We start from the raw sequence: 26,050 nt of genomic DNA, 5'->3' as shown, positions 1-26,050 counted from the left end.
CATCTTCTGCTGCTTTCCCAGGCCGTAGCAGAGAGCTGGTTCAGAAGCGGAACAGCCGGGACTAGAACCAGTGCCTATATGGGATACTGGCACTGCAGGCCACAACTTAACCCACTGCAACACAGCACCAGCCCCATAAATAAATCTTTTTGTTGTTGTTGTTTTTAAATGAAAAGCAGAGTTACAGAGAGAGAAAGAGGTCTTCCATATGCTGGTTCACTCCCCAAATGGCTGTGGCTAGGACAGGTTGAAGTCAGGAGCCAGGAGCTTCTTCCAGGTCTCCCACATGGGTATAGGGGCCCAAGGACTTGGATCATCTTCTGTTTTCCCAGGTGCATTAGCAAGGAGCTGGATCAGAAGTGGAGCAGCCAGGACTTGAACCAGCGCCCATGAAAGATGCTGGCACTGCAGGCAGAGACTTAACCTGTTATGCCACAGCACTGCTCCCCCCATAAATAAATCTTTAAAAAAAAAAAAAAAGTGAGCCAAAAATTCCAGCTTTGCCACTCACTGGCCATGTGACCTTGGTCAAGATAAAGCTTCCTAGGTGTCACTAATGACAATACCATATATACACTTCAGGAGGTTGTTAGAATTGAGGTAACTGATACAGGTGTGTAGCAGACAGTAAATGTCAAATAAATATGCTGGTGGTGTTGATTTCATCTTGTTCAGTCTTCAGTGAGCTCTTCCAATCTGAATATTCATTTCTTCAACTTTGAGAAAATACTCTATTTGATAATGTCCATTTGCTTTTTTTATCTAAGACTAAAATTGGCTGCTGGACCTCCCATGTTAATCATCTTTTCTTTCTTTTGATGTTCTGGGAAATTCAGCTTTATATGCTGATCTTTCTGCTGCTTGATCTAGAGCAATTTTTTTTTTTTTTTTTGACAGGCAGAGTGGACAGTGAGAGAGAGAGAGAAAGGTCTTCCTTTGCCATTGGTTCACCCTCCAATGGCCGCCGCGGGCAGCGTGCCGCGGCCGGCACACCGCGCCGATCCGAAGGCAGGAGCCAGGTGCTTATCCTGGTCTCCCATGGGGTGCAGGGCCCAAGGACTTGGGCCATCCTCCACTGCACTCCCGGGCCACAGCAGAGAGCTGGCCTGGAAGAGGAGCAACCAGGACAGAATCTGGTGCCCCGATGGGGACTAGAACCCAGTGTGCCGGTGCCACAGGCAGAGGGTTAGCCTATTGAGCCATAGGGCCGGCGAGCAATCTTTTTTTTAAGATTTATTTTATTTATTTGAAAACAAAGTTAGAGAGAGAGGTAGAGACACACACAAAGAGGTCTTCCATCCATTGGTTCAGTTCTCAAAGGACTGCAACTGGAGCTCAGCTGATTCGAAGCCAGGAGCCAGGAGTTTCTTCTAGGTCTCCCACATGGGTTTGGGGCTCAAGGACTTGGGCCATCCTCTGCTGCTTTCCCAGGCACATTAACAAGGAGCTGGATTGGAAATGTGGCAGTGGGACTCAAACAAGAGCCCATATGGGATGCTGGCACTGCAGGCCAATGCTTTAACCCGCTGCACCACAGCACTGGTCCCAGAGCAATCTTTTTTTTTTTTTTTTTAAGATTTTATTTATTTATTTGAGAGATAGAGTTACAGAAATTGAGAGAGACAGAGAGAAAGGTCTTCCATTTGCTGGTTTACTTCCCAAATGGCCGGAAGAGCCAGAGCTGTGCTGATCCAAAGCCAGGAGCCAGGAGCTTCTTCCAGGTCTCCCACGCGGGTGCAGGGGCCCAAGGACCTGGGCCATCCTCTACTGCTTTCCCAGGCCATTGCAGAGAACTAGATTGGAAGAGGAGCAGCTGGGACTTGAACTGGAGCCCATATGGGATGCTGGTGAGGATTAACCTACTCCACCATGGCACTGCCCCACAATTGTTTTTAATCTTTTTTAAAAGTTTTATTAAAAGTATAGTGATGGAGGTACAATTTTTAAAGGGAGGGAGAGAGAGAGAGAGAGAGAGAGAGAGAGAGGAATCTTCCATCCTTTGGTTCACTTCCCAAATGGCAGCAATAGCCAGGGCTGGGCAAGGCAGAAGCTAGGAGCCAAGAACTCCATCTGGGTCTCCTATGTGGGCAGCAGGGGCCCAAGTGCCTTCTCAGATACATTATCAGGAATCTGGACTAGACGAGTAGCAGCCAGACCTCAAACCAGTGCTCCAACATACATTGCTGGCATCAGAAGCAGTAACTTAACCTGGTGCCACAACACTGCCCCATCATTTTTAATTTCTGAGCTCTTTCTGATTGTTCTATTTCCACCTACACATTTTTGAAGATTTACTTTATTGGGGATGGTGCTGTGTGCTAAGCATGTAGTGGGCTAAGTGCACCTGCAGTGCTGGCTTCCCAGTTCTAGTCCCAGCTGCTCCACTTCTGATCCAACTCTCTGTTACAGTCTAAGAAAGCAGCAGAGGATGGCCCAAGTGCTTGAGCCCCTGCACCCACGTGGGAGACCTGGAAGAAGCTCCTGGCTCCTGGCTCTGGCCTGGCCCAGCCCTGGTCACTGTGGCCACTTGGGGAGTGAACTAGCAGATGGAAGACCTCTCCCTATAAGTAACTCTGCTTTTCAAATAAACAAGTCTTTAAAAAAGAAAAAAAAAAAAAAAAAAAAAAAAAAAAAACAACAACAACCAAAAAAAACATTGTCCGACATCAATCACAGTATCATTGGTACAACTATGAAAATCAACAAAATTCTAAATCATCTCATAGACTCCATACTCAAATTTCTATTATCTTAAACGTGTAAAAATGGTAGAATCCACAATGTAAAATGTGCATAGCTTTTCAGCCAGTGATCCCATCACTCTCTACCCTGCATACACACTCACCTGTACAAAAAGGTGTGTGCAAATGGCTGTTCACCTGCAGCACTGTTTGTAGTAGCACAGAAGAAACAATCTAGCTGTTCATTAATACTGATATTACATTGGGGTAAACACATTGAAATCAATACATAGCTGTTTAGAATAAAGGTATTTAGAACTGAAGTAAAGTACATTGGTAAAGTTATGAGCTAAATTTAACAGAAAAAATTATGATTCTGAGTACTGTATATAGTGTCACCAGTGGTATTTGAAACAGAATGGATCTTTGCAGACTGAAAAGAGATATATAAATAAACAGGTAAAAGTAATTGCCTCTGTAGAAGTGAACTGGGTAACTGGGCAGGACAGCATATTTCTCATTAAAAATACTCTCATTTCGAACTATGTACATGTCACATAATAGAAAAAGTGCCAAAGGGGATGGCTATTCAATCCTGTGGAGCAGTGGTTCTCAACCAAGGGTGATTTTGCCCCCTAGAGGACATGTAGTGGAGTCTGGAGGCGTGTTAAGTCTTGACAGTGGGTGGTAGTGGTGGGACTGATGTGGCAAACATGGGTAGAAGCCAAAGACACTGTTGAAATATATATATGCTCACTTGGGCCTCTAACATCTCTGAAAGATACACAAGGTATTATTAACAGTGGCGGTTTCTGGAGGACTGGGGCAAGGTTTTCACTGTACGCCTTTTGCTTTTTCATATGTGCATCTTTCCTATTTAAAACTCATTTAGACATCAGCACAGCTCCATCCAAATCAATGTGTAAATTAAATGCACTGTGTAATTCCACTGCACCTAATACAAAAACGAAATACATGTAATGGAAATGTAAAGGAATATAGCAACACAGAAAAGTATATTAAATGTTGAATGGAAATGAGAAACTCCCAGCCACACTACAGGAGGGGCAGCAAAATTTCAGTAATTGCTATCAAATGTCCATCTCTCTTTAAACATGTATTTGTTTTACTTGAAAGGCAGAGAGAAAGTGCTATGGAGAGGTCTTACATCTTCAAGTTCAACCTCCAACAAGCCTGCAACAGCCAGCGCTGGGTCAGGCCAAAGCCAGGAGCCAGAAACTATCCAGGTCTTCCGTGTGAGCAGCAGGGACCCAAGTACTTGAGCCATCATCTGTTACCTCCCAGGGTGCACCAGGAAGCTGGATCTAAAGAGAAGGATCCAGAACTCCAACCAGCACTCCAGTAAAGAACCAGGTGTCCCAAGCTGGCAGCTTAACCCTTTTGTGCCACAAGCCAGACCTATATATCCATTAATAAAAAAAATTATTTATTTGAAAGGGAGAGAAAGAGATCTTCCATCAACTGGTTCACTCTCCAAATGGCTGCAATGGCCGAGGCTGGGCCAGGCGAAAGCCAGGAGCTGCAACTCCTTCCAGGTATCACGTGGGTGGCAGAGACTCAAGCACTTGGGCCACCTCTGCTGTTTTCCCAGGTGCTTTAGCAGGGAGCTGGACTGGAAGTAGAGCAGCTGGGACTAAAACTGGGGCCCATATGGGATGCTGGCATCACAGGCCACAACACCATCCCCAACAGCCATTTCTTAATACATGCACCTAAAGTTAACGAACAAGAAGCCAACTGGGTTATTTGGTAATTAGGGCAAATGTCATACAAATGAAGCACCTTTCAGAAGGTGCCTGAGAATAAAGCTGCTCTTAGAAGAAGCCTGGTGGGGCTATCAAGACTGAGTCTTGGCTGGCCTGCTTGAGGGAAAATGAGATGAGTAGAAATCAGGACTCCAGTGTAGTCTTGGCTTTGTCACTAACTCATAGTGTGATCTTAAGCAAATCACTTAACCTGCTGTCCAGCTGTAAATTCAGAGGGCATGTTGTCAGATAAATTTTCCAACAAATCAAATGGATAATTTGTATCAGATTTTTTTTTTTTTTTGGACAGGCAGAGTAGATAGTGAGAGAGATAGAGAGAGAGAGAGGTCTTCCTTTTTGCCGTTGGTTCACCCTCCAATGGCTGCTGCAGACGGCGCATATTGCTGGCCAGAAGCCAGGAGCCAGGTGCTTCTCCTGGTCTCCCATATGGGTGCAGGGCCCAAGGACTTGGGCCATCCTCCACTGCCTTCCCGGGCCATAGCAGAGAGCTGGCCTGGAAGAGGGGCAAACGGGATAGAATCCGGCGCCCTGACCAGGACTAGAACCCGGTGTGCCGGCGCCGCAAAGCAGAGGATTAGCCTGTTAAGCCACGGCACCGGCTCAGACGTTTTTCACAAAAAGTATGGAAAATATTAAATATGAGATTTTATACCAGCAATAAAGTCAACATCCAATACCACTGAACTGCTATTAAAATCAGCATATACAGGCCGGCGCCGCGGCTCACTAAGCTAATCCTCCGCCTTGAGGCGCCGGCACACCAGGTTCTAGTCCCGGTCGGAGCACCGGATTCTGCCCGGTTGCCCCTCTTCCAGGCCAGCTCTCTGCTGTGGCCAGGGAGTGCAGTGGAGGATGGCCCAAGTGCTTGGGCCCCGCACCCCATGGGAGACCAGGAGAAGCACCTGGCTCCTGCCATCGGATCAGCGCGGTGCGCCGGCTGCAGCACGCCAACCGCGGTGGCAATTGGAGGGTGAACCAACGGCAAAAAGGAAGACCTTTCTCTCTCTCTCTCACTGTCCACTCTGCCTGTCAAAAAAAAAAAAAAAAAGAAAAAAATCAGCATATACATTCACATGAAGTAGTATTTTACCAGCCATTCCGGACAACAGAACACATTTATGTGACTGAGCCAGAGGTATTCCTACCCTTTGACTCAGTAACTGCATTTCCCAGGAATTCATCCTAAGGAAATGACTTAATATATTATAAATATATGCATCTAAATTTTTAAAATGTTATCTACATATAAGTATGTATTTATACACAACAAAATCTGTTAAATCATTTCCTAAGGATGCATTTTATAGTGTGTGTGTGTGTATATATATATATATATATATATGTATAGTCTAAAATAGTAAAAGAAAAAAACTAGGTCCATATAAAACTAGGTCCATCAATAGGAAATATTGTACATCTATGAAAAACATTTTAAACACTAGAAGTGTTTGTTAAAAACACAATGTTCAGGGTCAGCATTGTGGTGTAGCTGCTGCCTGCAATGCTGGCATCCCATATGGGTGCTAGTTTGTGTCCTGGCTGCTCCACTTCCCATGCAGCTCCCTGTTAGTAGCCTAGAAAAACAGTAGAAGATAGGCCATGTGTTTGGGCCACTTGCCATCCATGTCAAAACTCAGATAAAGCACCTGGCTTTGGCCTGACACAGCACTGGCCATTGTAGCCATCTGGTGAGTGAACCAGTGAATGAAGATCTGTCTCTCCCTCTCTGTAACAATCTTTCAAAAATAAATAAATACATCTACTCAAAATCTTTTTAAATGCAGAAACATACGAATTTCATTTAGAATGGAAAAGTATAGCTACTTATTAACTATACTTATTTAGTATTTAATATTGTTAAACTGGCTTTTAAATACTAAGAAAATGAATTTGAAAATGAATTTAAGCAATTAAATCAGTTGACCTTCAGGGTCTATGATTGCAATCATTCTTACAAATGGCTTTGGGGGCTGTGCTGCCAGTTCTTCTCTAGTCGATAAGGATGACAGTGGACCAGAGGATCAGAAAAATCTTCAGAACAAGCAGGCTCAGGTGTAATGAACAGGCCCCTCTAATTTGGAGGCAGTCAGGGATACAGTGCTTTTTTTCTCTCACACAAGCTGCATCATGCATAAATGACGACTTTTGTGTGGTTTACAGAAATATTCTATTTTAGATGTCACCAAATCTACACCCACATCTGAGTATAGAAGCGTAGAGCTACTGAGAAAAGACCGTTTTTATAAAACGGTAAGTACAAATCTTAGAACAGAGGGAAGGAACCCAGAAATTATTTAGTACAGCCTCAACTTTATAAATGAAAAAAACTGATGCCTATGGACTTACCTCTAAGGGTACAGCTTAAAAACTTGTCATAGGACTCCAAATCCCATTATGCTAGGTGGTAAAATTGCCATCTTAAGTGTTAAAGTGATATATATATATATATTTTATATATTTATTCATTTATACAGTTTCAAAGAATCTCACACACACACAAAATGAGTGCAGTGCCATACAGAGCTAACAGGCTGTGTATCAAAGGAGCCAGAGTCATTTAAAGTGTTAAAAGTGATCACATAAATAGGAGCAAGAGTCTGATCACAGTAATACATAGAATTAAAAAGGAGAGAATGTTCCAATATGGGAAGCAGTCCATACAACAGACTCATAGAATGAGAATCACTTTAAGTAAACGTCTGACCTCAGAATCAGCCTTGAAGACTTCCTGATCCAGCTGAAAATCCTGTGACAGCATTTCAGACATGGAAAGCCAAGACACTGTGGCAAACAATGTTCTGCATGAAGGATCTGAGACCCCAGCAGAAAGAAGTGGCCATCAAAGAATGTACTTTTCTCTAAAGGGAGAATTTCCACTTTGCTTATGGCCTTATCTAAATACTGATGGAGTTTGTGGATTCAAAAGGCTTCCACAGGCTAAGTAGCTTATGTCAAGAGCCTTGGGTGGTCACTGACGTCATACCTAAGAGTATTAATTGTTAATTTAACAACAGGAGTCACTGTGCACTAACACTGTGCAAAAACTAACCTTTGTCCTCAATGAGTTGTATTATGAGAGTTAACTGTAAAACTAGTTCTCTGGGTTCTAGTCCCGGTCAGGGCACCGGATTCTGTCCCGGCTGCCCCTCTTCCAGGCCAGCTCTCTGCTATGGCCCGAGAGTGCGGTGGAGGATGGCCCAAGTGCTTGGGCCCTGCACCCCACGGGAGACCAGGATAAGCACCTGGCTCCTGCCTTGGGATCAGCGCGGTGCGCTGGCCGTGGCACGCCGGCCGCTAGAGGGTAAACCTACGGCAAAAGAAGACCTTTCTCTCTGTCTCTCTTTCACTGTCCACTCTGCCTGTCAAAAATTTAAAAAACAAAACAAAAAAAACACTAGTTCTCAGTTGTTTGTGTGCACGTTTGTGCAAATTGTTGAAATCTTTCATTAGTATAGAGTTGGTCTTCTGTGTACAAAGTTAATTGAAAATGAATCTTAATGGAGAAGGGGACTGAGAAGGGGAGAGGAAGGAGGAGGAGGGGTGGGAGTGTGGGTATGGTGGGAAGAATAACTATATTCCTTAAGTTGTATTTATAAAATTTCTATTCCTTATTCCTTAAAAATAAATAAATAACTGCCATAGATCTTAAAAAAATGCTTAGAAGGAAATATGATATTACATGTACAGAAGATACAACTAATAGATGATGGAAAAAGTAAAGGTAGCAGAGGAGGGAAGGGCAGTGAAAGCCAAAGTTAAAGGTGGCAAGAAAAGAGATGTAAATATGGATGACAAATGAGTGAAGGCTAAGATGGGGTATGGGAAGGGATAGGGCATGTGAGCAATAAGACCTAGAGAGAGGGTAGCTGTGTTGGTTTCTATACACATCTACCCTGAAAGTTAATTAACCTGCAGATGCAGACCTAAATAGCAGACATTTACAATTCTAACTCTAAAGGTACAGCCTTTCAAGGCCCAAATATTAATGCTAAATCAGATCTTTATTTATGAACCTAACATAGGAACATTGCTACAAAAGGGAAATTGATATCCCACTGATACGTATTTCTACACAAAAAAATTCTTTATTTAAGTTGTATTGACTTTTTTCTTCAGAGCTATTATTTATTTGAAAGGCGGAGTTAGAGAGAGGGGGAGACAGAGAAAGATCTTCCATCTCTGGGTCACTTCCAAAAGGCCAGAACAGCTGTGGCTGGACCAGGTTGAAGTCACATGGGTGCAGGGGCCCAAGCAGCTAGGCCATCCTCCAGTGCTTTTCCAGGCACATTAGCATGGAGCTAGATTGGAAGTGGAGCAGTTGGGACTCTAACTGGCACCCATATGGGATGCCTGCATCACAGGTAAGTGGCTTAACCTGCTATGCCACACCATTAGCCCCTCAGAGCTCATCCACAAAGTATCAGTTGTGAATTATTAATTCAAAATTTACTAGCTAAGTCAGATGGAGAACAAATTGCTTTCATTCAGTTGCAGAAAGCGTTTTTACTGAACTAGTTTTTCAATCTGGAGCAAATTATGTGTATTTATATACAGACTCTCTCAGATACCAACAAGTTTTTTCCATGTATAGAATTTTGAAATGAGGTAGTCTGGAGTTTTAAGCTTCCGCATTCTAAGGGGATGGCTTGTGTCATTATCATGCTGCAGGCCATGGCTATTTTGTCCAGAGGCTGCCAGTTACTTTAATTCTTCTATTTTGGCAGGTGTGACTAATGGAAAGTTTGATCTAAGGACATGACAGTACTTGTTCAAGTTGACATTTTGCCCTCATCATCAAACAAACCAGATTTTTAAAAATAAAACTCAACTTAATCCTGTTTTCGCTGTTATATAACATTGGCACACATTATACACACTTTTTAAGCTTTTACTTTTAGCGATTCCGTATCAAGCAACTTATAATTTATTATTACTTTATTTCCTGTTGTACTCGGTATCTTGGTAACTATGGCAAATCCTAACATGCATTTCATTTTATACAGGATGTATTTCAATAAAAGTGTGGTAAACTAGATTTTTACAAACTGCTATCCTCTCATATTATTATTAATAAAATGTTTATGCTAACTCCTAAATTATCTTCAGTTAATATATAATATGAAACATTTAGGTTTTAGGCTGTAGCTAGTTTCCTTTTTCTCTCTTACCTACCTACCTACCCCCAACAAGCCATTACAGGAGTTATTTAACACAAAACAAACCTATACCAGAAACATTTTCTATTTAGAAAAATATAGGAAAAATAAATTACTAGGATGAGTTTTCTTAATGTATTGTAAAGGTGTCATATAAAAATCTCAGCAACAAATCATGGGAGGTATGATATTAAAAGCATAAAATCTAAGATTTTGAACAAGACCAACAAAGTTTATCCTAAGTATTTAAGAATCTTAACACACATTAACATATCACAACTAAGCATTTATTATACTGTTTAAGAAGGTAAGCAACTGCAGTGATATTTCAGAAGCTATATCTTTTTTCTTAAATGTAATATATGCTCATAAACTCTAGACAGTATTTTAAAATATACAATCTCTCCAAAAGAAAATATTCAACTAAAGATAGATAACTTTTAATGTAAGTAAAATGTTACTAGATTTTAAAATTAAAGTCATCATCAGATTTTTCACAGCACAATGTACAGAAATTTGCAAGCTTCCTGTACATAGTAGTATAATCTTTACTCTTGAGCAAGTCGCTCAATAACACGCCGGTAATCTTCCACTAGTTCCTGAAAGCTTTCTTCCAGCTGTTCATGTTGCATGCTTATTTCTATTTGGTTCATCTGGTTTGTCAGTTCTTCTGGTCTGAGACATTTTCGCATCTTAGCAAGATCTCTCTGCTTTTTCTAAGCAACAAACACAATTTATTTGTTAGACAAAGAAAGCAGATATACATATTTATAACCTTACATTTTAAGTCTCCAGTGTTAAAAATAAGAACGACAGAAGCGAAGTCAAAGTTGTCCTATACATTTCTCAAGGAAGCCTAAACATAATGTTAACCATGAATTGCAACCCTTTAAAATCACTTAAAATTGTTTTAAGTGATGCCGACACAATAACTAGTAGCCCCCTCCAAAGCATAGTAAAGAATTTTGTCCTGTATAGACACTCAAACTATTTTAATGAATAAAACACATTAACTGAAGAAAGGTAACCAATATTAAGTGCCATTATTTTTTACTTCACTATTATAACATTGATTAATTATGTTGATTTTTAATTCAAATCTGGCCTTTTCTTGCCACTATGCTCATTTCTAGGTTGCCCTACCCAGACATATTTATGGACTACATACTAACTTTAACATTTTGGAACTATTGGAAAATTGTGGAAAAGTTTTAGATAAATGAAAATTGGTCAGATTTAAAAATATGTCAATTAGCATTTAGTGAATCTCAGTACTAAGTTCCAGATATATGTTATTTTTTAAAAACAGACAGAAGGGGAAGGCGCTCCAATGATTTCACTCCCCAAATGCCTGCGCGAGCTGGGCTGGGTTCAAGGCCAAGGAGAGAGCTGGAAACTCAGTCCAGGTCTCCCCCACATAGGCAGCAGGAACCTTGAGCCTTCACTGCCTGCTCCCCTACCCTCACCCAGTCTCCATTAGCAGAAAGCCAGAGCCAGGAATGGAAGTGGCCACTGTACCCAAGAACCCCAATATGGTACATGAGTGCCCTAATCAGCTGAAGTTTTAACTGCTGCTCCAAATGTATTATGAAGCTCTCCCCATGATTCTGAGAAGTATACTGCTGTGCTGAGGCATGTGCAAAACGGAGCTGGTAACAACTTTTATGCAGGACACCATGTTAGTATTGTCAATGATACTCGCAAGAGGACTGGACAACTGAGGTAGCAGCTACTGCTGTAGTTCAAGCCAGGGGTGATAAAACTCTTAGTAGCAGCAGACATGGAGAGGGCAGGGCAGATCTACAGGATAAAGTACTGGGTGACAGGAGGAAGGAAGAATGACGAAAAACAAACAACAAGATTCCTGGTAGGTGGCAACATTGCAATATATGAAACTATCATGTTTTAAGATAATCTGCTCTATGGGGCCTGTGCTGTGGTGTAGTGGGTAAAGCTGCTGCCTGCAGTGCTGGCATCCCATATGGGTGCCGGTTCGAGTCCTGGCTGCTCCACATCCCATCCAGCTCTCTCCTATGGCCTGGGAAAGCAGTGGAAGATGGTCCAACGTGGGAGACCTGGAAGAAGCTCCTGGCTCCTAGCTTCGGATCAGCGTAGCTCCAGCCACTGTGACCAAATGTGGGGGAGTGAACCAACGGATGGAAGACCTCTCTCTCTCTCTGTAACTCTGCGTTTCAAGTAAATAAATAAATCTTTTTTAAAAAAAGATAATCTGCTCTAGATTAAAATATCAATTCTGTTTTATTGGAGCATATAATAAAGAGCTGACTTCACAGATATTAGAAGTCACATACGTTAACTCATATAATCCTAATAGTGCGGAGATAGGTATTAGATGGAGAACAAAAAGGAGACAGGAATTAAGTAACTTGCCCAAGCTCACAGAGCTAGCTAGCAAGCTGAGAAACCAGGATTCAAACCCTGACAGTCCAGTGGGGAGTCCAAATATTAGTTCTTGTGTTAAAATGCCTTTCAAGAGACAATTAAAAAAGAAAAATCTTAAAAAAATACCTTAAACCTATCATAAAAATTAACAAATGCATCTTACTAGGGGCCCTAATAATTTTAGAAAACCAGGCAAATCTGTCATGATCATCATTTAAAAAGCTTAAAATTAAACATTTCTAAAGCAAGGTACAATAAAGTACTAGAAGTAAGCTCATATTGAAATAAGCTGACACTACAAAGAAAAATTGATCCTGTGTATAAACTGTAATTGTTTCATTAACTTTTTATAGTCCCTAAAACTACATAATCTGTTTTGTCTACATGTGATGTATTATAAATTAATTTTTAAAACATTTATTTTAAAAAAAGGACTTAAGCTCATTTGCAGAAGACCTCTATTCATTATTAACACCTGGGAGTACAAGTGCACACTGAAAGAGAACTTTCATATTAGAATGGCTGGAGACTTTCTTTAGTCTTGAGAATAATTCTTTTCCCAATACAAATAAAAACTTCTGTTTCATACAGTAGTGCTGTTGACACTATACAATTAATGCAAATTTAAAATGATATTGATGTCACTTTATTTACATTAAATCTGACCTGAATATGAATTCATTTCCGGAAAATAAAACTTGGCTAGTTTTCAGATTCCAAAAAGGCTTATAAATATATTTTTTAAAATGACATCATTCCTAAAATCTCCTTAACTTCTAACTGCTGAACATTCCCTTTTGTATAGATAGGTTTTTTGTAAGAATTTATTGAATTAAAAATGGTGTTGAGGCATATAAATTCCCAAGACTTTCCAAGACGTTTTACAAGACTTCTTTGAAGACATACACACTATGGAAATGAAGATCCTCTCTAGTGAGTTCATTTCCTCATAGGGAAGCATTCCCATGTTATGGAAAGGAAGCCAAATTCCCAGATGTCAGTAACTTGTCCTGTCAGAACCAGACCCCAACACTGGGTTTCCTGATTCTAAATCCAATGACATTGTAACAAGAATTATAGATTCTCTACCTATAAACCAATTATTAATTAATATATGCCTGTGAAACAAAGGTTTCAATGCTAAAAACCAAGCAATTGTATCAATTTCCTTTTAGCCATATTTTTCAGACTTACCATTTTTGAACACCTGAAGATTAATTCTGTACTACATATAGTCACTTTTTAAATGATTCTAGTTAACAAAGGCTGTTTTGCCTTCTTTCTTAGCACTTAAACAAATAAATTATCAGTGTTTAAAGGAAGGGAAAAGTACTGCCAATTTATAGCCAAACAGATTCTTAGAGGGAGAGAAACTATATTAAGTTAAGTATACTTAAACTGGTGGTTGGTTAGCTATTTAGTTATTTATTTTTATTTTGTTTCCCCCCAAAGAAAGCTTTTTTTTTTTTTTTAAAGAAATACAAACTTCATGCACTTCGTAAGTGCAACTTTAGGAATATAGTGATTCTTCCCAACCAACACTCCTACCTCTCCTCCTCTTCCCGCTCCCATTCCTGGTCCCATCCTCCACGAAGATCCATTTTCGATTAACTTTATACACAGAAGACCAACTCTATGCTACATAAAGAGTTCAACAATTTGCACAAAAAACAAAACAAAACAAAAAAATCCTGTTCCTCAACAGTCAAGACAAGGGATGTTCAAAGTCATTGCATCTTGAATTTCACTTTTTTTTTTTTAGAAACTTAATTAAGTTTAACAAAGCACCCAAGAATAATACATCTTTTGCACACACTTAGACATAATTTTGATACAACTTTTTGAGGACAGACATTGTTTTAATTAATTAATTTATTTGAAAGGTGGAGTTACATAGAGATCAATCTTCCATCCACTGGTTCACACCCCAAATGGCTGTTATCAACCAGGGATGAGCCAGGCTGAAGCCAGGAGCCTGGAACTCCATCTGGATCTCCTACATGGGTGTAGGGCCCCCAGGACTTGGGTCATCTTCTGCTGGTTTTCTAGGCACATTAGCAGGGAGCTGGATCAAAAGTGGGGAAAGTCAAGACTTGAACAGCTGCCCATATGGAATGCTGGTATTGCATAGGGCAACTTAACCTGCTGCACTGTAACACTGGCCCCAGTAGTTAAGACACCAGTGTCCCACACTGGAGTATCTGAGTTTGATTCCTGGCTTGGGCTCCTGATTTTAGTTGTGTGGTAATGGAGATCCAAGCAAGCAACTGGATTCCTGCCACCCACACTGGAGACCTGGCTTGAGTTTCTGCCTCCCCACTTTAGCTCAGCCCAATGCTGGCTTCTGCAGGTATTTGGGTAATGAGCAAGTAGATGGGAGCTTCCCTCTCTGCCTTTCAGATGAATAAATAAATAATTTAAAAAATAAAACCCATTTCAGGGTTAGTGTTAAAGCACAGCAAGTTAAGCCGATGCTGGTGACCTCAGTTGGAGTCCTGGCTATCAAAGACCCAGATAGAGTTCCAGACTCCTGGCTTCATCCTGGCCCAGTCCAGGCCATTATAGCCATTTGGGAAGTGAACCAGCACATGTAAGATCTCTCTTTCTCTATTACTCTACTTTTCAATCTAAAAAACCAAGCAAAAACAAAAACACTACATTTCTTTAGGGTGGGTATTTGGCATAGTGATTAAGATACCACTTGGGATGCTCACATCCCATATCAGGGTACCTGAGAGTTGGACTCTGAGCTCCATTCCACATTCCAGCTTCCTGCTAATGCACACAATGGGAAACAGCAGAGGGATTGTTCAAGTACTTGGGTCCCTGCTACCCACATGAGAGACTTGGATTGAATCCTGGCTCCTGGCTTTGGCCTGGCCCAGCTCTAGCTGCTGAAGATATCTGGGGCATGAACTAGCATACCAAGCTGATATTGGTGACCCCCAACTGGAATCCTGGCTGTGAAAGACCCAGATAAGAGTTCCAGACTCCTGGCTTCCCCCAGGAAGAACTCTGGATGAGAGTTCTCTGTCTCTGCCTTTCAAATTAAAAACAGAAAAATGCATACAAATGCTTCTATCTTGTTCTCTCTTTCTTTTATTTAGGAATATCTCTCATTTGCTACATCTGTATAAGAAATCACATAAATATCTGAAATATATGTTATCTCATGCTACTGAAAGTTCTAATCTTGAATACTGTCACCTGTTCTTTATGTTCATATTTCTTAAGTAAATTTTCCAGCTAACAAATTAAATATTGGAAAAGCCTGGAGTTGGTGCTGTGGCATAGAGGTTAAGCCGTCGCCTACAGTGCCGGCATCCCATATGGGCACCAGTTCAAGACCCGGCTGCTCCACTTCCCGTCCAGCTCTCTGTTGTGGTCTGGGAAAGCAGTAGAGGATGGCCCAAGTCCTTGGGCCCTTGCACCCACGTGGGAGACCTGGAGGAAGTTCCTGGCTCCTGGCTTCAGATCGGCGCAGCTACAGCCATTGCAGCCAATTGGGAAGTGAACCAGTGGATGAAAGACCTCTCTCTCTTTGCCTCTCCTCTCTGTGTAACTTTCTCTCTGACTTTCAAATAAATAAATGTTTAACAAAAAAGGGGGGGGAGGGGAAGACTTCAGAAATACCATTTTTTTAAAGTTAAACTTGTTTTTAATTAATTTAGATATCATTTTACAATGCAAAATATAAAAGATTTAGAGGAATAAAATTAAGGAAACACAACACATAAAGGATTCCACTCATTTAAATTTTTAAACATTAATCATTAAAAGGATTTGAAGAGGGGGCACAGTGAATCAAGCCACTGCCTGTGACATGGGCATCCCACATCAGAGAGAGAATTCAAGTCCCAGCTGCTCCACTTCTATGCAGCTCCTTTCTGATGTATTTTGGGAAGGCTGAGGAAGACAGCCCATGTGCTTGGGCCCCTGCAACCCACATGGGAGATCTAGGTGGAGATCCAGGGTCCCAGCTTTGGACTTGCCCAGCCCCAGCTGTTGCATTCATTTAGGGAGCAAACCAGTAAATAGAATCTCTCTCTCTCTCTCTGTGCATGTGTGTGTGTGTGCCTCTCTCCTCATTTCAAATAAATAAAATATATAAAATATATGAAAAATGTTTATAAAAACACAGTAGTACACAAATCTGCAAAATAATGTTGTAATAAAAGTTTAGGAACAAAAATAGGATAAAATAGCCTGTTGAAAGAATCAGTTTACTGTACAAAACTGTATTATATGTAAAAGTAAGGTTATGACAACTTAATGCTGAGAAATATTTTTAATTCCATTCTTTACTGAAAAAAAAAAAAACAGAAATATGCAATCCTCTGGTTAGCACTTTAAATATATAAGTTAAGACTAAATATATGCGCTGGCTGCAGTGCGCCAGCCGTGGCGGCCATTGGAGGATGAACCAACGGCAAAGGAAGACCTTTCTGTCTTTCTCACTGTCCACTCTGCTTGTCCAAAAAAAAAAAAAGACTAAATATAAAATGATTATATTAAAATGTCACAAATAGAAATGTCATAAACTATAACAAATGTTCATGGAATGATTTAGTAGTTGTCCGATCATGTATTCAATAATGTGTAAAGGTTGGTTCTCTTCTTATTTTCTACCATCAGAAATACTATTTCTACCTATTTTCTGATATCTCAGAATTTTTAACTTCCAAGATTGTTACTTTGAACAATTTTTTTCAATATTTATCTGAAAGGCATAGTTATTTATGGATCTTCCATCTGCTGGTTCACTTTCCAGATGGCCACAACAGCTAGGGATGGGGCCAGACCAAAGTCAGGAGCCAGGAGCTTCTTCCAGGTCTCCCACATGGGTGGTAGGGGCCCAAGGATTTGAACCATCTTCTGCTGCTTTCCCACGCACATTAGCAGGGAGCTGGATCAGAAGTGGAGCAGCTAGGACCCAAACCAGGGCCCAGATGGGATGATGGCACTGCAGACTGCAGCTTAACATGCTGTACCATAGTACTGGCCCCATTTTGGGCAATTTTTAAAATATATTTATTTTTTTCTTCTACTTGCAAAGTACAGTGATAGTGAGAGAGACAGAGGGAGAAAAACAAAGAGATCTGGGGCTGGCGCTGTGGTGTAGCAGGTAAAAACCGCCACCTGCAGTGCCAGCATCCCATGTGGGTGCTTGTTCGAGTCCTAGCCACTCCACTTCTGATCCAGCTCTCTGCTATGGCCTGGGAAGGCAGCAGATGGCCCAAGTTCTTGGGCCCCTTGCACCTACGTAGAAGACCCAGAAGAGGCTCCTGGCTTCAGATCAACACAGCTCCAGCTGTTGAAGCCACTTGGGGAGTGAACCAGTAGATGGAAGACCTCCCTCTCTCTCTTTCTCTCATTCTCCCTCTCTGTAACTCTGCGGAGGGAAAGGGGGGGGTGGGGAGAGGAAAGGCATTCTCCAAATGCCCGCAACAGTCAGGGTTGGGCCAAGCTGAGCCAGAAGCCTTGAATTCCATCTGGGTCTTTCAAATGAGTGACAGGGGCCCAAGCATTTAAGCTATCATTTATTGCCTCTCAGGTGCACTAGAAAGTGGAGCAGCCAGGATTTGAAGCAGCACTCCAATATGGGGAAGCAGGCATCCCAACCGGTGGCTTAACCCACTGTGTCACCAGCCAGCCCCTAGACAATCTCTGAGAATGTTGGGTCTTAGTCCACCCATACAAGGATGGACTGGGTCCGAGGAAAGGTAAGTGCGGCCGCTCGCCCGTTCCCCAGCCTCCCTGTCCCGGAGACAATCAGACGCAGCGGGGAGCCAAGTCTAGCAAGGACTCATTTACTTCCTGAGAAACAGAACCTTTTATAGCACAAAACTACAGAGTCATTGGGGCAGGGCTAAGGACCAGCCAATCACTTTACACAGTCACCTTACGGGGGGATTTCTATAGGACTAGCCCTATGTCTATACACTTGTTACTAGTTTTGTTACCTCCCCGGATGTTGCGCAGCCAATTAGCTTTAGTGGTAAACAACTTTGGATTCCGCCCATCTTACTTCCTCTGGGCGCCATCTTACTTGGCTCCACGCGGCTTCGTTCCGCGCAGCTCGGGCGGGGGCACCCTGGAGCAGCTGCGCATGCGGAGCCCCCGGGCCGGGCCTGGCCTGGCCTGGCCGCGCTCATGCCCCACATGAGAAGACCATTATAACAGTTATATATAATAATCACAATTACTCATTAGTTAATTTACTTGCTTGAATTTTAAGACAGATTCTGTCATTTATATTTTCAGCAATTGGGTTATGCATGTCTACAGGTATAATATATAAATGTTATAACCACATGTTCAGGTACTCAACTTGGAAAATACATTAATAAATGTTCTCCCTAATGATCTCATTGTTCAGTTATAACTATATAGCAAATTCTTACACAAATTACTATGAACAATATCTACTCAAATAGTAGCAAAATGGTAAGACCAAATCTTATCTAGGAGGGAAAATTTCTGCATTAAAAGGAGAAAACTATGGTAGAAGTAGGGGAAAAGCCAAGAAAGAATGTTTGAAAAAAGTGGAGCCACCTACTATGGTGTAGTAGGTAAAGCCACTGCCTATACTGCTGCATCCCATATGAGTACCAGTTCAAGTCCTGGCTGTTCCATTTCTAATCCAGCTCCCTGCCAATGTATCTGGGAAAGTGCTGGAAGATGGCTCAAGTACTTGAGCCCCTGGACCCAGGTGGGAGACCTGTAAAAAACTCCTGGTTCCTAGCTTCAGATCAGCCCAGCTCTGGCCATTGTAGCCATTTTGGGGAGTGACTCAATGAATGGAAGATCTCTCTCTCTGTTTCTCCTCTCTAACTCTGCTTTTCAAATAAATAAATATATAAATCTTTTTTTTTTAAAGAGGTAAACAATACTGAGTTATATTTTCAGCTGTCGTAAGGTACAGAGGTTATAAATGGCAACAAAGGCTATTTTTAAGAACAAGAGCAAAAGGGAATGTGACAAATGGGAAGATACAAAGCTTAGAAAAAATAAACAAGAAAACTAACGAGGGAAGAATCTGGGTATTCATTCATATTTTTAAAAAGACACACATTAAAAAAAAAAATAACCATGATTGGGATTACTTTTAAAGTGAATGAAAAATTTTATAGCTTACGTTGGAAAATGAGAATTTTTATAACTACAAGGATATTTTCTGTTTTATTGAATTTAGCAAAATGATTTGAACTCTCCCATACACTGCAATTGCTAGCTTTTCTGATGTTTATTTTTTTAAAGATTTATTTATTTATTTGAAAGACAGAGTTACAGAGAGACACAGGCAGAGAGAGGTCTTCCATTTCTCTTTACATGCTGCACCACAGCACTGGCCCCTTCTTATGTTTTAAACAATGACAATACAATGGTTAAGAGTTTGAAAGTCATACCTTATATGGGCTAATTAGTCTTCTTTTAATATCCAATCTATAGCTTCTATATTGTTCAGCATCACTCATGTCAGTTACAAGGAGTCGAAGAATTTCATAAACCCGTCTAGCATGTTGCTGTTAAATAAAGAAAAATGTGAACATTTTCAAATTAAAAAAAAAAAACAGTGACATTTCCAAAAGAATATGGGATATGTTTAATGTCTGCCATGGACAAAGAATTATATTAAATACTAGAGGAAAAACAGTAAAGGAGCTAGCAGTGTACTGAGTAAAACAAATGAACAAGGCAAGCTTAATTTAATCACAGAAGTGCTGATGAGTTCTTGCAGTAGTACACCTTATGAATGTGGGAAATGCTGGGGGAATAAACCTCAGGTGAATCTTGAAAATGAATATGCCATTCTGGAAAGAGATGAGGGCACTGTGTTGATATGTATGTGCGCCTGAGTACACATATGCACCTGTACAGAAAAGCTTGACATTCCTAAAGTAAAAAATAACCAAGAAGCAGGAAGGAAGACAGTGAGGATGAATCCTTATTTACTGGGGTAAAGAGCTAAACTTCACCCCAGTGGATGATAGTCTTGATATGGGAGACTAGGCAATGAACACAAATGTGAATTCTAAGAAAATCATTATTTTAGCTATCTGGAAACATTAGCAAAAGAAGGGCAAAGAAACCAATTAAGTCAATAAACTAGGGGCTAGCATTGTGGCATAGCAGGTAAGGCTACCACCTGTGACAACAGGCATCCCATATGGGCGCCAGCTATGTCCTTGCTACTCCACTTCCAATCCAGTTCCTTACTGATGGCCTGGGAGAAGCAGAGGAAGACAGCCCAAGTATTTGGGCCCCTGCTACCTACATGAGAGACCCAGATGAAGCTTCTGTTTGCTGGCAATGGCCCAATTGTGGCCATCTGGGGAGTGAACCAACAGATAGAAGAGCTCTCAAACTGACTTTCAAATAAATAAATGAACTAATTAATTGAAAAAAATTAAACAAAAGAAGTTAAGCTACTAAACCAGTGCCCCCTCCCTGCAAAATGACAGCATGAACTGTGACAGTACAAATAATAAGGGGACAAAGATTCTAGAAAAAAGAAAAAGATGATCAGGAGGAAGCTGTAAAATGACAGTTTTCACAGCCATGGGGTAGATTCAGAAGGCAACAGAACATACTAATATGATGAAAATTCTAGTCTGAGGATGAGAGCTTAAGCAGTATCAGTAAGAGTTAAAACCATAAGTTAGTTAACATCACCTGAGGAAAATATACACCATGATAACAGAGCAAAGGTCAGAATCCTGTAGTGACAGGTAAAGGGCAGACAGAGAACACCACAAATGGTTTAAAGAATATCAGGAGAATAAAAATTCTGGTTTCACTGAAGCTGAAAAGTTTGTTTGTGCTGTTTAACTTTTAAATTTATTTGGGCAGGGAGGTATGCTATGGGTAGATTAGGAAAAACAATATTTGTACTTTCTGGAGGGGATACCTGAGTCAAGCCTGAAAAAATTAAAATGAGTACCATTTGGCCAGGCAATAGGAGAAGTGGGTACCTGGGTAAAAGGAATAGTGTATGTAAAGGGACATAGAAGATATGGCACAATGGGGAAATGGCAAGCAGTTCAGTAATGCCAGAGCATATAGGAAACTGAAGCTAGCAGAGCAGGCAGGATACAGATTATGATGGGCTCTGTGGACCTATTTAGGAGCTTGAATTCCTTTTTAAAAAAAACAATGGAAGTGGCATAGTATTTGCATATGATAACCTATACATATATTCCCACATAAAATTTTTCTTAAATTTTGTTTAGGTGAGAGGCAGAGATATAGATAGAGATGACAGATTAGATAAAGGGAAGAAGGCAGGAAGCATGGAAGGGCAAGCTTCCTCAAATGCTTACAACACTCGCTCGCTGGGAGCAAAGCCAGAAGCCAAGAACAACTCTAGGGCTGCCGTGTGGATGGGCAAGAATCCAATCATTTCAGCCATCACCACTGCCTTCTAGGATCTGCATTAGCAGGAAGCTGCAGTTTAGAGTGGAGCTAGGTAATTTTTTAAAAGATTTATTTATTTATTTCAAAGGCGGGGGCGGGGGGACGATGGGGTTAAGGGAGGGAGAGAGAGGGGGAAGGAGAGAGAGGGAGAGAGAGAGAGAGGAAAAGAGAGAGGTCTTCCATCCACTAGTTCACTCCCTAGATGGCCACAATGGCTGAAGCTGCACTGATCCAAAGCCAGGAGCCAGGAGTTTTTTCCGGGTCTCCCATGTGGGTATAGGGGCCCAAGGACTTGGGCCATCTTCTACTGCTTTCCCAGGCCATAGCAGAGAGCTGGATCAGAAGTGAATCAGCTGGGACTGAACTGGCACCTATATGGGATGCTGGGATTGCAGGCCAAGGCTTTTAACCTGCTGCATCACAGTGCCAGCCCCAAGAACCTATACTCTTAACTACTGCTACTTCCCACACATGTACTCTTAATGTCCATACAATGTTGTAGTTAAGCTATATACTTTAATAAAAAAAAAAAACACATTAAATTTTACATCTTTTTTCCTACAAAATAAAAATACCTTATTTATTTTGAATTTTTGTTGTGCCTCTATCGCCATTTCTTCATTGAATCCTTGCATTAACTTTTCTCGGGAAAAACAGGGCAAATCTTGGCAAAGCTTCACAAGCACAAAATCTCTTAATTTCACATAGCTTTTGGATGGATCTTCCGCTGAAGAAATAAAGCAGAATAACACATTCTTTACATAACATGATTCCTTTATCATCTGTAATTTCAACGTATTTGGTAGGCTAGAAATGCAAGTATTCTTAAAACAAAACTACAAACAAAAGTTACAACATGAAAAGATTATCCTTATAAAAGAACTACTACCTTTGCCAAGTAAAATCACATGTGTGATGCTTTTGTAAAAACATATAATTATTTGTGAAATAAGAACTCATTTCAAATTTAAACTTTTTCATTGGTATATTATTACATGCATCTTAGCTTTATTAAAAAAAAGTATCTCTATATATAAATGAGATTCAAGTTTGGATAAACAATTCCAAATGCAAGAATATTTTTGATGGCTAAGAGTTTCAAAGCTCAATTTTACCTCCTTTATTTTAATTCGATAACCTTTAGAGTCTTCTATATTTGTTACACAATTAAAAAAAATGTCTTCCCTTTATAAAAGCAAACCCTTTTTGGGGCTGGTGTTGTGGCCTAGCAGATTAAGATGCCACCTGCATGGGTGCCATTTCCAAAGCCCAGCTGCTCCACTTCTGATCCAGCTCCCTGCTGATGTGCCTGGGAAAGCAACAGAAGATGACCCAAGGACATGGACTGTGGCCACATGGAGGATCCAGGAAGAAGCTCCTGGCTTCCAGCCATTTGGGGAATGAACCAGTGAATTAGATGATCTGTCTTTCCTTTTCTCTCTGTAATTCTGCCTTTCAAATCAATCAATCAATCTTAAAAATAACAAGTTGGTTGGAGGGTGAACCAACAGTAAAGGAAGACCTTTCTCTCTGTCTCTCTCTCTCTCACTATCCACTCTGCCTGTCAAAAAAATAAGTAAATAAATAAATAACAAGTTGGAGGACTCCATTTCCTGATTTCAAGAGTTACTTCAAAGCTACCATACTCAAGATAGTATGGCACTGCCATAAGAACAGACATTGAGTGGATAAATAAAATGTGATATATTCATTAAATGGTATATTATTTGGCAATGAAAATAAGTAAAGTACTGATACAAGCTACAAGGATGAACCTTGAAAACACTACCTTAGGTGAAAGAAGCAGGTCATATACTGTATGCCTCTATGTCTAGAACATACAAGACAGAAAGAGATTAGTTGCTTTAAGGGGTAAGAGTAGGAGTGCGGAGTTGGGATTCAAGGAGTATGAATGGGTATGAGGTTTCCTTTGTGGGGAACATAGCATTCCAAAGCTAGATTATGAAGGTTGCAAAATTATCTGTACATTTCAAATGAATAAACTGTTATGGTATGTTAATTATATGTCAATAAAGCTGCTTAACAAAAGTTTGAGATGGGATAATAACTTATGATTCTCAGGCACATATTCATTCAAATCATATATACTGAATACCTTTCTTTATGGCTCTGTATGGCATTCAGTTATTAACATCATGTGCAAGCAGTTATTAAGTATTATTTGACATTGGCTTTATAGTGGTGAGAACTGAAAGTCACAGTTTTCAGTTTGGTGTAAAATTATAATCTATTAACAATAAAGAAATCATTAGTAAAACAAAGTAACTGAAATATACTCCTATACAATTACCAAATAAACATAAGACTGTAATGTAATTTGTCACAAACTCCCATCCTTCAGTCTTTCCCATGTCTTAAAAAAGTTATTTACTTTGAAAGGCAAAGTTATATGGAGCGAGGAAGAGAGGTCTTCCATCTGCTGATTCACTCCCCAAATGGGTGCAACAGCTGGAGCTGGGCCTATCTGAAGCCAGAGGCAAGAGCTTCCTCCGGGTCTCCGACATGGGTGCAGGGGCCCAAGCAGTTGAGCCATCCTCCACTGCTTTTCCAGGCACATCAGCAGAGAGCTACATTGCAAATAGAGCAGCAGGGACTCAACTCAGCACCCATACAGGATGCCAGCATCATTGGCAGCAGCTTTATATGCTACGCCGGTATGCTGATACGGGGGCCCCAGTCCTTTCCCTTTTTAATTTGGCTGAACCATCTGCAGTTTTACAAGCCACCCAGAAACTTGAAGGACATTCTGATTCCTATATCTGATTCTACCAGTATGTTTTAACTATTACAATAATGTCTTTTTTTTTTTGACAGAGTGGACAGTGAGAGAGAGACACAGAGAGAAAGGTCTTCCTTTGCCGTTGGTTCACCCTCCAATGGCCGGCGTGGCCAGTGTGCTGCAGCCGGCGCACCGCGCTGATCCGATGGCAGGAGCCAGGTGCTTATCCTGGTCTCCCACGCGGGTGTAGGGCCCAAGGACTTGGGCCATCCTCCACTGCACTCCCTGCCACAGCAGAGAGCTGGCCTGGAAGAGGGGCAACCGGGACAGAAACCGGCGCCCCGACCGGGACTAGAACCTGGTGTGCCGGCGCCGCAAGGCGGAGGATTAGCCTACTGAGCTGTGGCGCCGGCCCACAATAATGTCTTTACTAGTTCTCTAATTCGTACTCCCTCATTTCGCAAAAATAAAAATTAGGTTCTGACACTCCTCTAAATTAAACTGCTCAAGCCTATCAATATAACTTTAATGGGAAACCCAGAAAAGAATATATGGAGAGACAATGGTAAAAAACTTACAAATTTGATGAAAACAATCTAAATATTCAGGAAGCTCAACAAATTTCAACTAGGAAAAACAAAAAGCAATCTGTACCTAAACATGCCAAGGCAAAATATGAAAAGCCAGAGGGGGGGAAGAAAAAAAAAAAAAAACCTTTAAAGAAGCAAAATAAAAATGTCTCATCAGAAACCAAGATGTCAAGGGCTGGCATTGTGATGTGGTAGATTAAGTTGATGCCTGTAATGCTGGCATCCCATATTGAAGTGCAGGTTCTAGTCCCAGCTGCTCTGCTTCCAATCCAGCTCCCTACTAATGCTCCTGGGAAAGCAGAAAAAGATGGTCCAAAAACTTGGGTTCCTGCCACCTATATGGGAGACCTGAATGGAGTTCCAGGCTCCTGGCCTCTGGCTGGCTCAGCCCCAGCTGTTGTGGTCATCTGGGGAGTGAACCAGCATTCAAATAACTAATAAATCTTTAAAAAAAAAAAGTTCTTCAGGCTAAGAGAATATGGTACCTCAAACACACAAGAAGAAATTAATACTGATAATTATAAAAACAACTATAAAAGTTAATATTTCTATTTTTTCTCCTCTTGATTATATAAAACAATTATAAAAACAGTATTTGGATTACTTGAAGATGAATATATATAACCAAAAACAGGAGGGGAGAGAGAATAAGCATACTGAAGCAGTTCCTTTATTTTACTGGAATTCAGTATTAATCTGAAGTAAACTATTACAAGATGCATGTGGCACTGCTCAGAGCAACTACTAGGAAAATAACTAAACAAAATTTTTAAAAAGAGATTAAAATAATTCATTCACTAGAAATATAATTTAACACAAAAGAAGACAGTAAGAGAGAAACAGGAACAAAAAGAAATGTGAAACATTTAAGAAAAGTAACATAGTGGCAGGCATAATTCCAGGCACACATAATTACATTCAATGTAAAAGTATGAAACACTGCAATCAAAAGGCAGAGATCATCAGACTGGATTCAAAAGACCCAACTACATGTCATCTACAAGAGAAATATTCATATTCAAAGACCGATAGGTTGAAAGTATAAGGATGGAAAATGATAAAACATGCAAACAATGAGAACTGAAATGGTTATATTAATACTGCACAAAAAGAGTTTAAAACAGAAATACAATAGGAGGAAAAAGGGGGCACATTTTATATGACAAAAAGTTATTGCATCTGGAAGATATTACAATTATAAACACATATGTAACTAACAACAGAGTACCAAACTGGATTTAACAAAAACAGAAATTTCAATCTACTTTCTCAATAA

The 26,050-nt window shown here is 40.6% G+C and overlaps 1 protein-coding gene across 1 annotated transcript in view; it reads right to left on the bottom strand.

The window, feature by feature from the left end:
* Positions 1 to 9,889: 9,889 nt before the first annotated feature.
* Positions 9,890 to 26,050, bottom strand: part of HAT1 (histone acetyltransferase 1) — an 87,266-nt gene continuing 71,105 nt past the window's right edge. Inside the window, exons 9-11 of the mRNA XM_062187799.1 lie at positions 22,020 to 22,171; positions 19,437 to 19,553; positions 9,890 to 10,340 (exon numbers count right to left, since the gene is read on the bottom strand). Coding sequence (XP_062043783.1) covers positions 10,173 to 10,340; positions 19,437 to 19,553; positions 22,020 to 22,171 — 437 coding nt within the window. The 3' untranslated portion in view covers positions 9,890 to 10,172. The remainder of the gene's footprint in view (positions 10,341 to 19,436; positions 19,554 to 22,019; positions 22,172 to 26,050) is intronic.

Source organism: Lepus europaeus, chromosome 1 (genome assembly GCF_033115175.1).
Source record: "Lepus europaeus isolate LE1 chromosome 1, mLepTim1.pri, whole genome shotgun sequence".
Classification (NCBI taxonomy): domain Eukaryota; kingdom Metazoa; phylum Chordata; class Mammalia; order Lagomorpha; family Leporidae; genus Lepus; species Lepus europaeus.
Note: the sequence above shows the minus strand (reverse complement) of the source record. Positions and strands in the feature narration are given on the sequence as shown.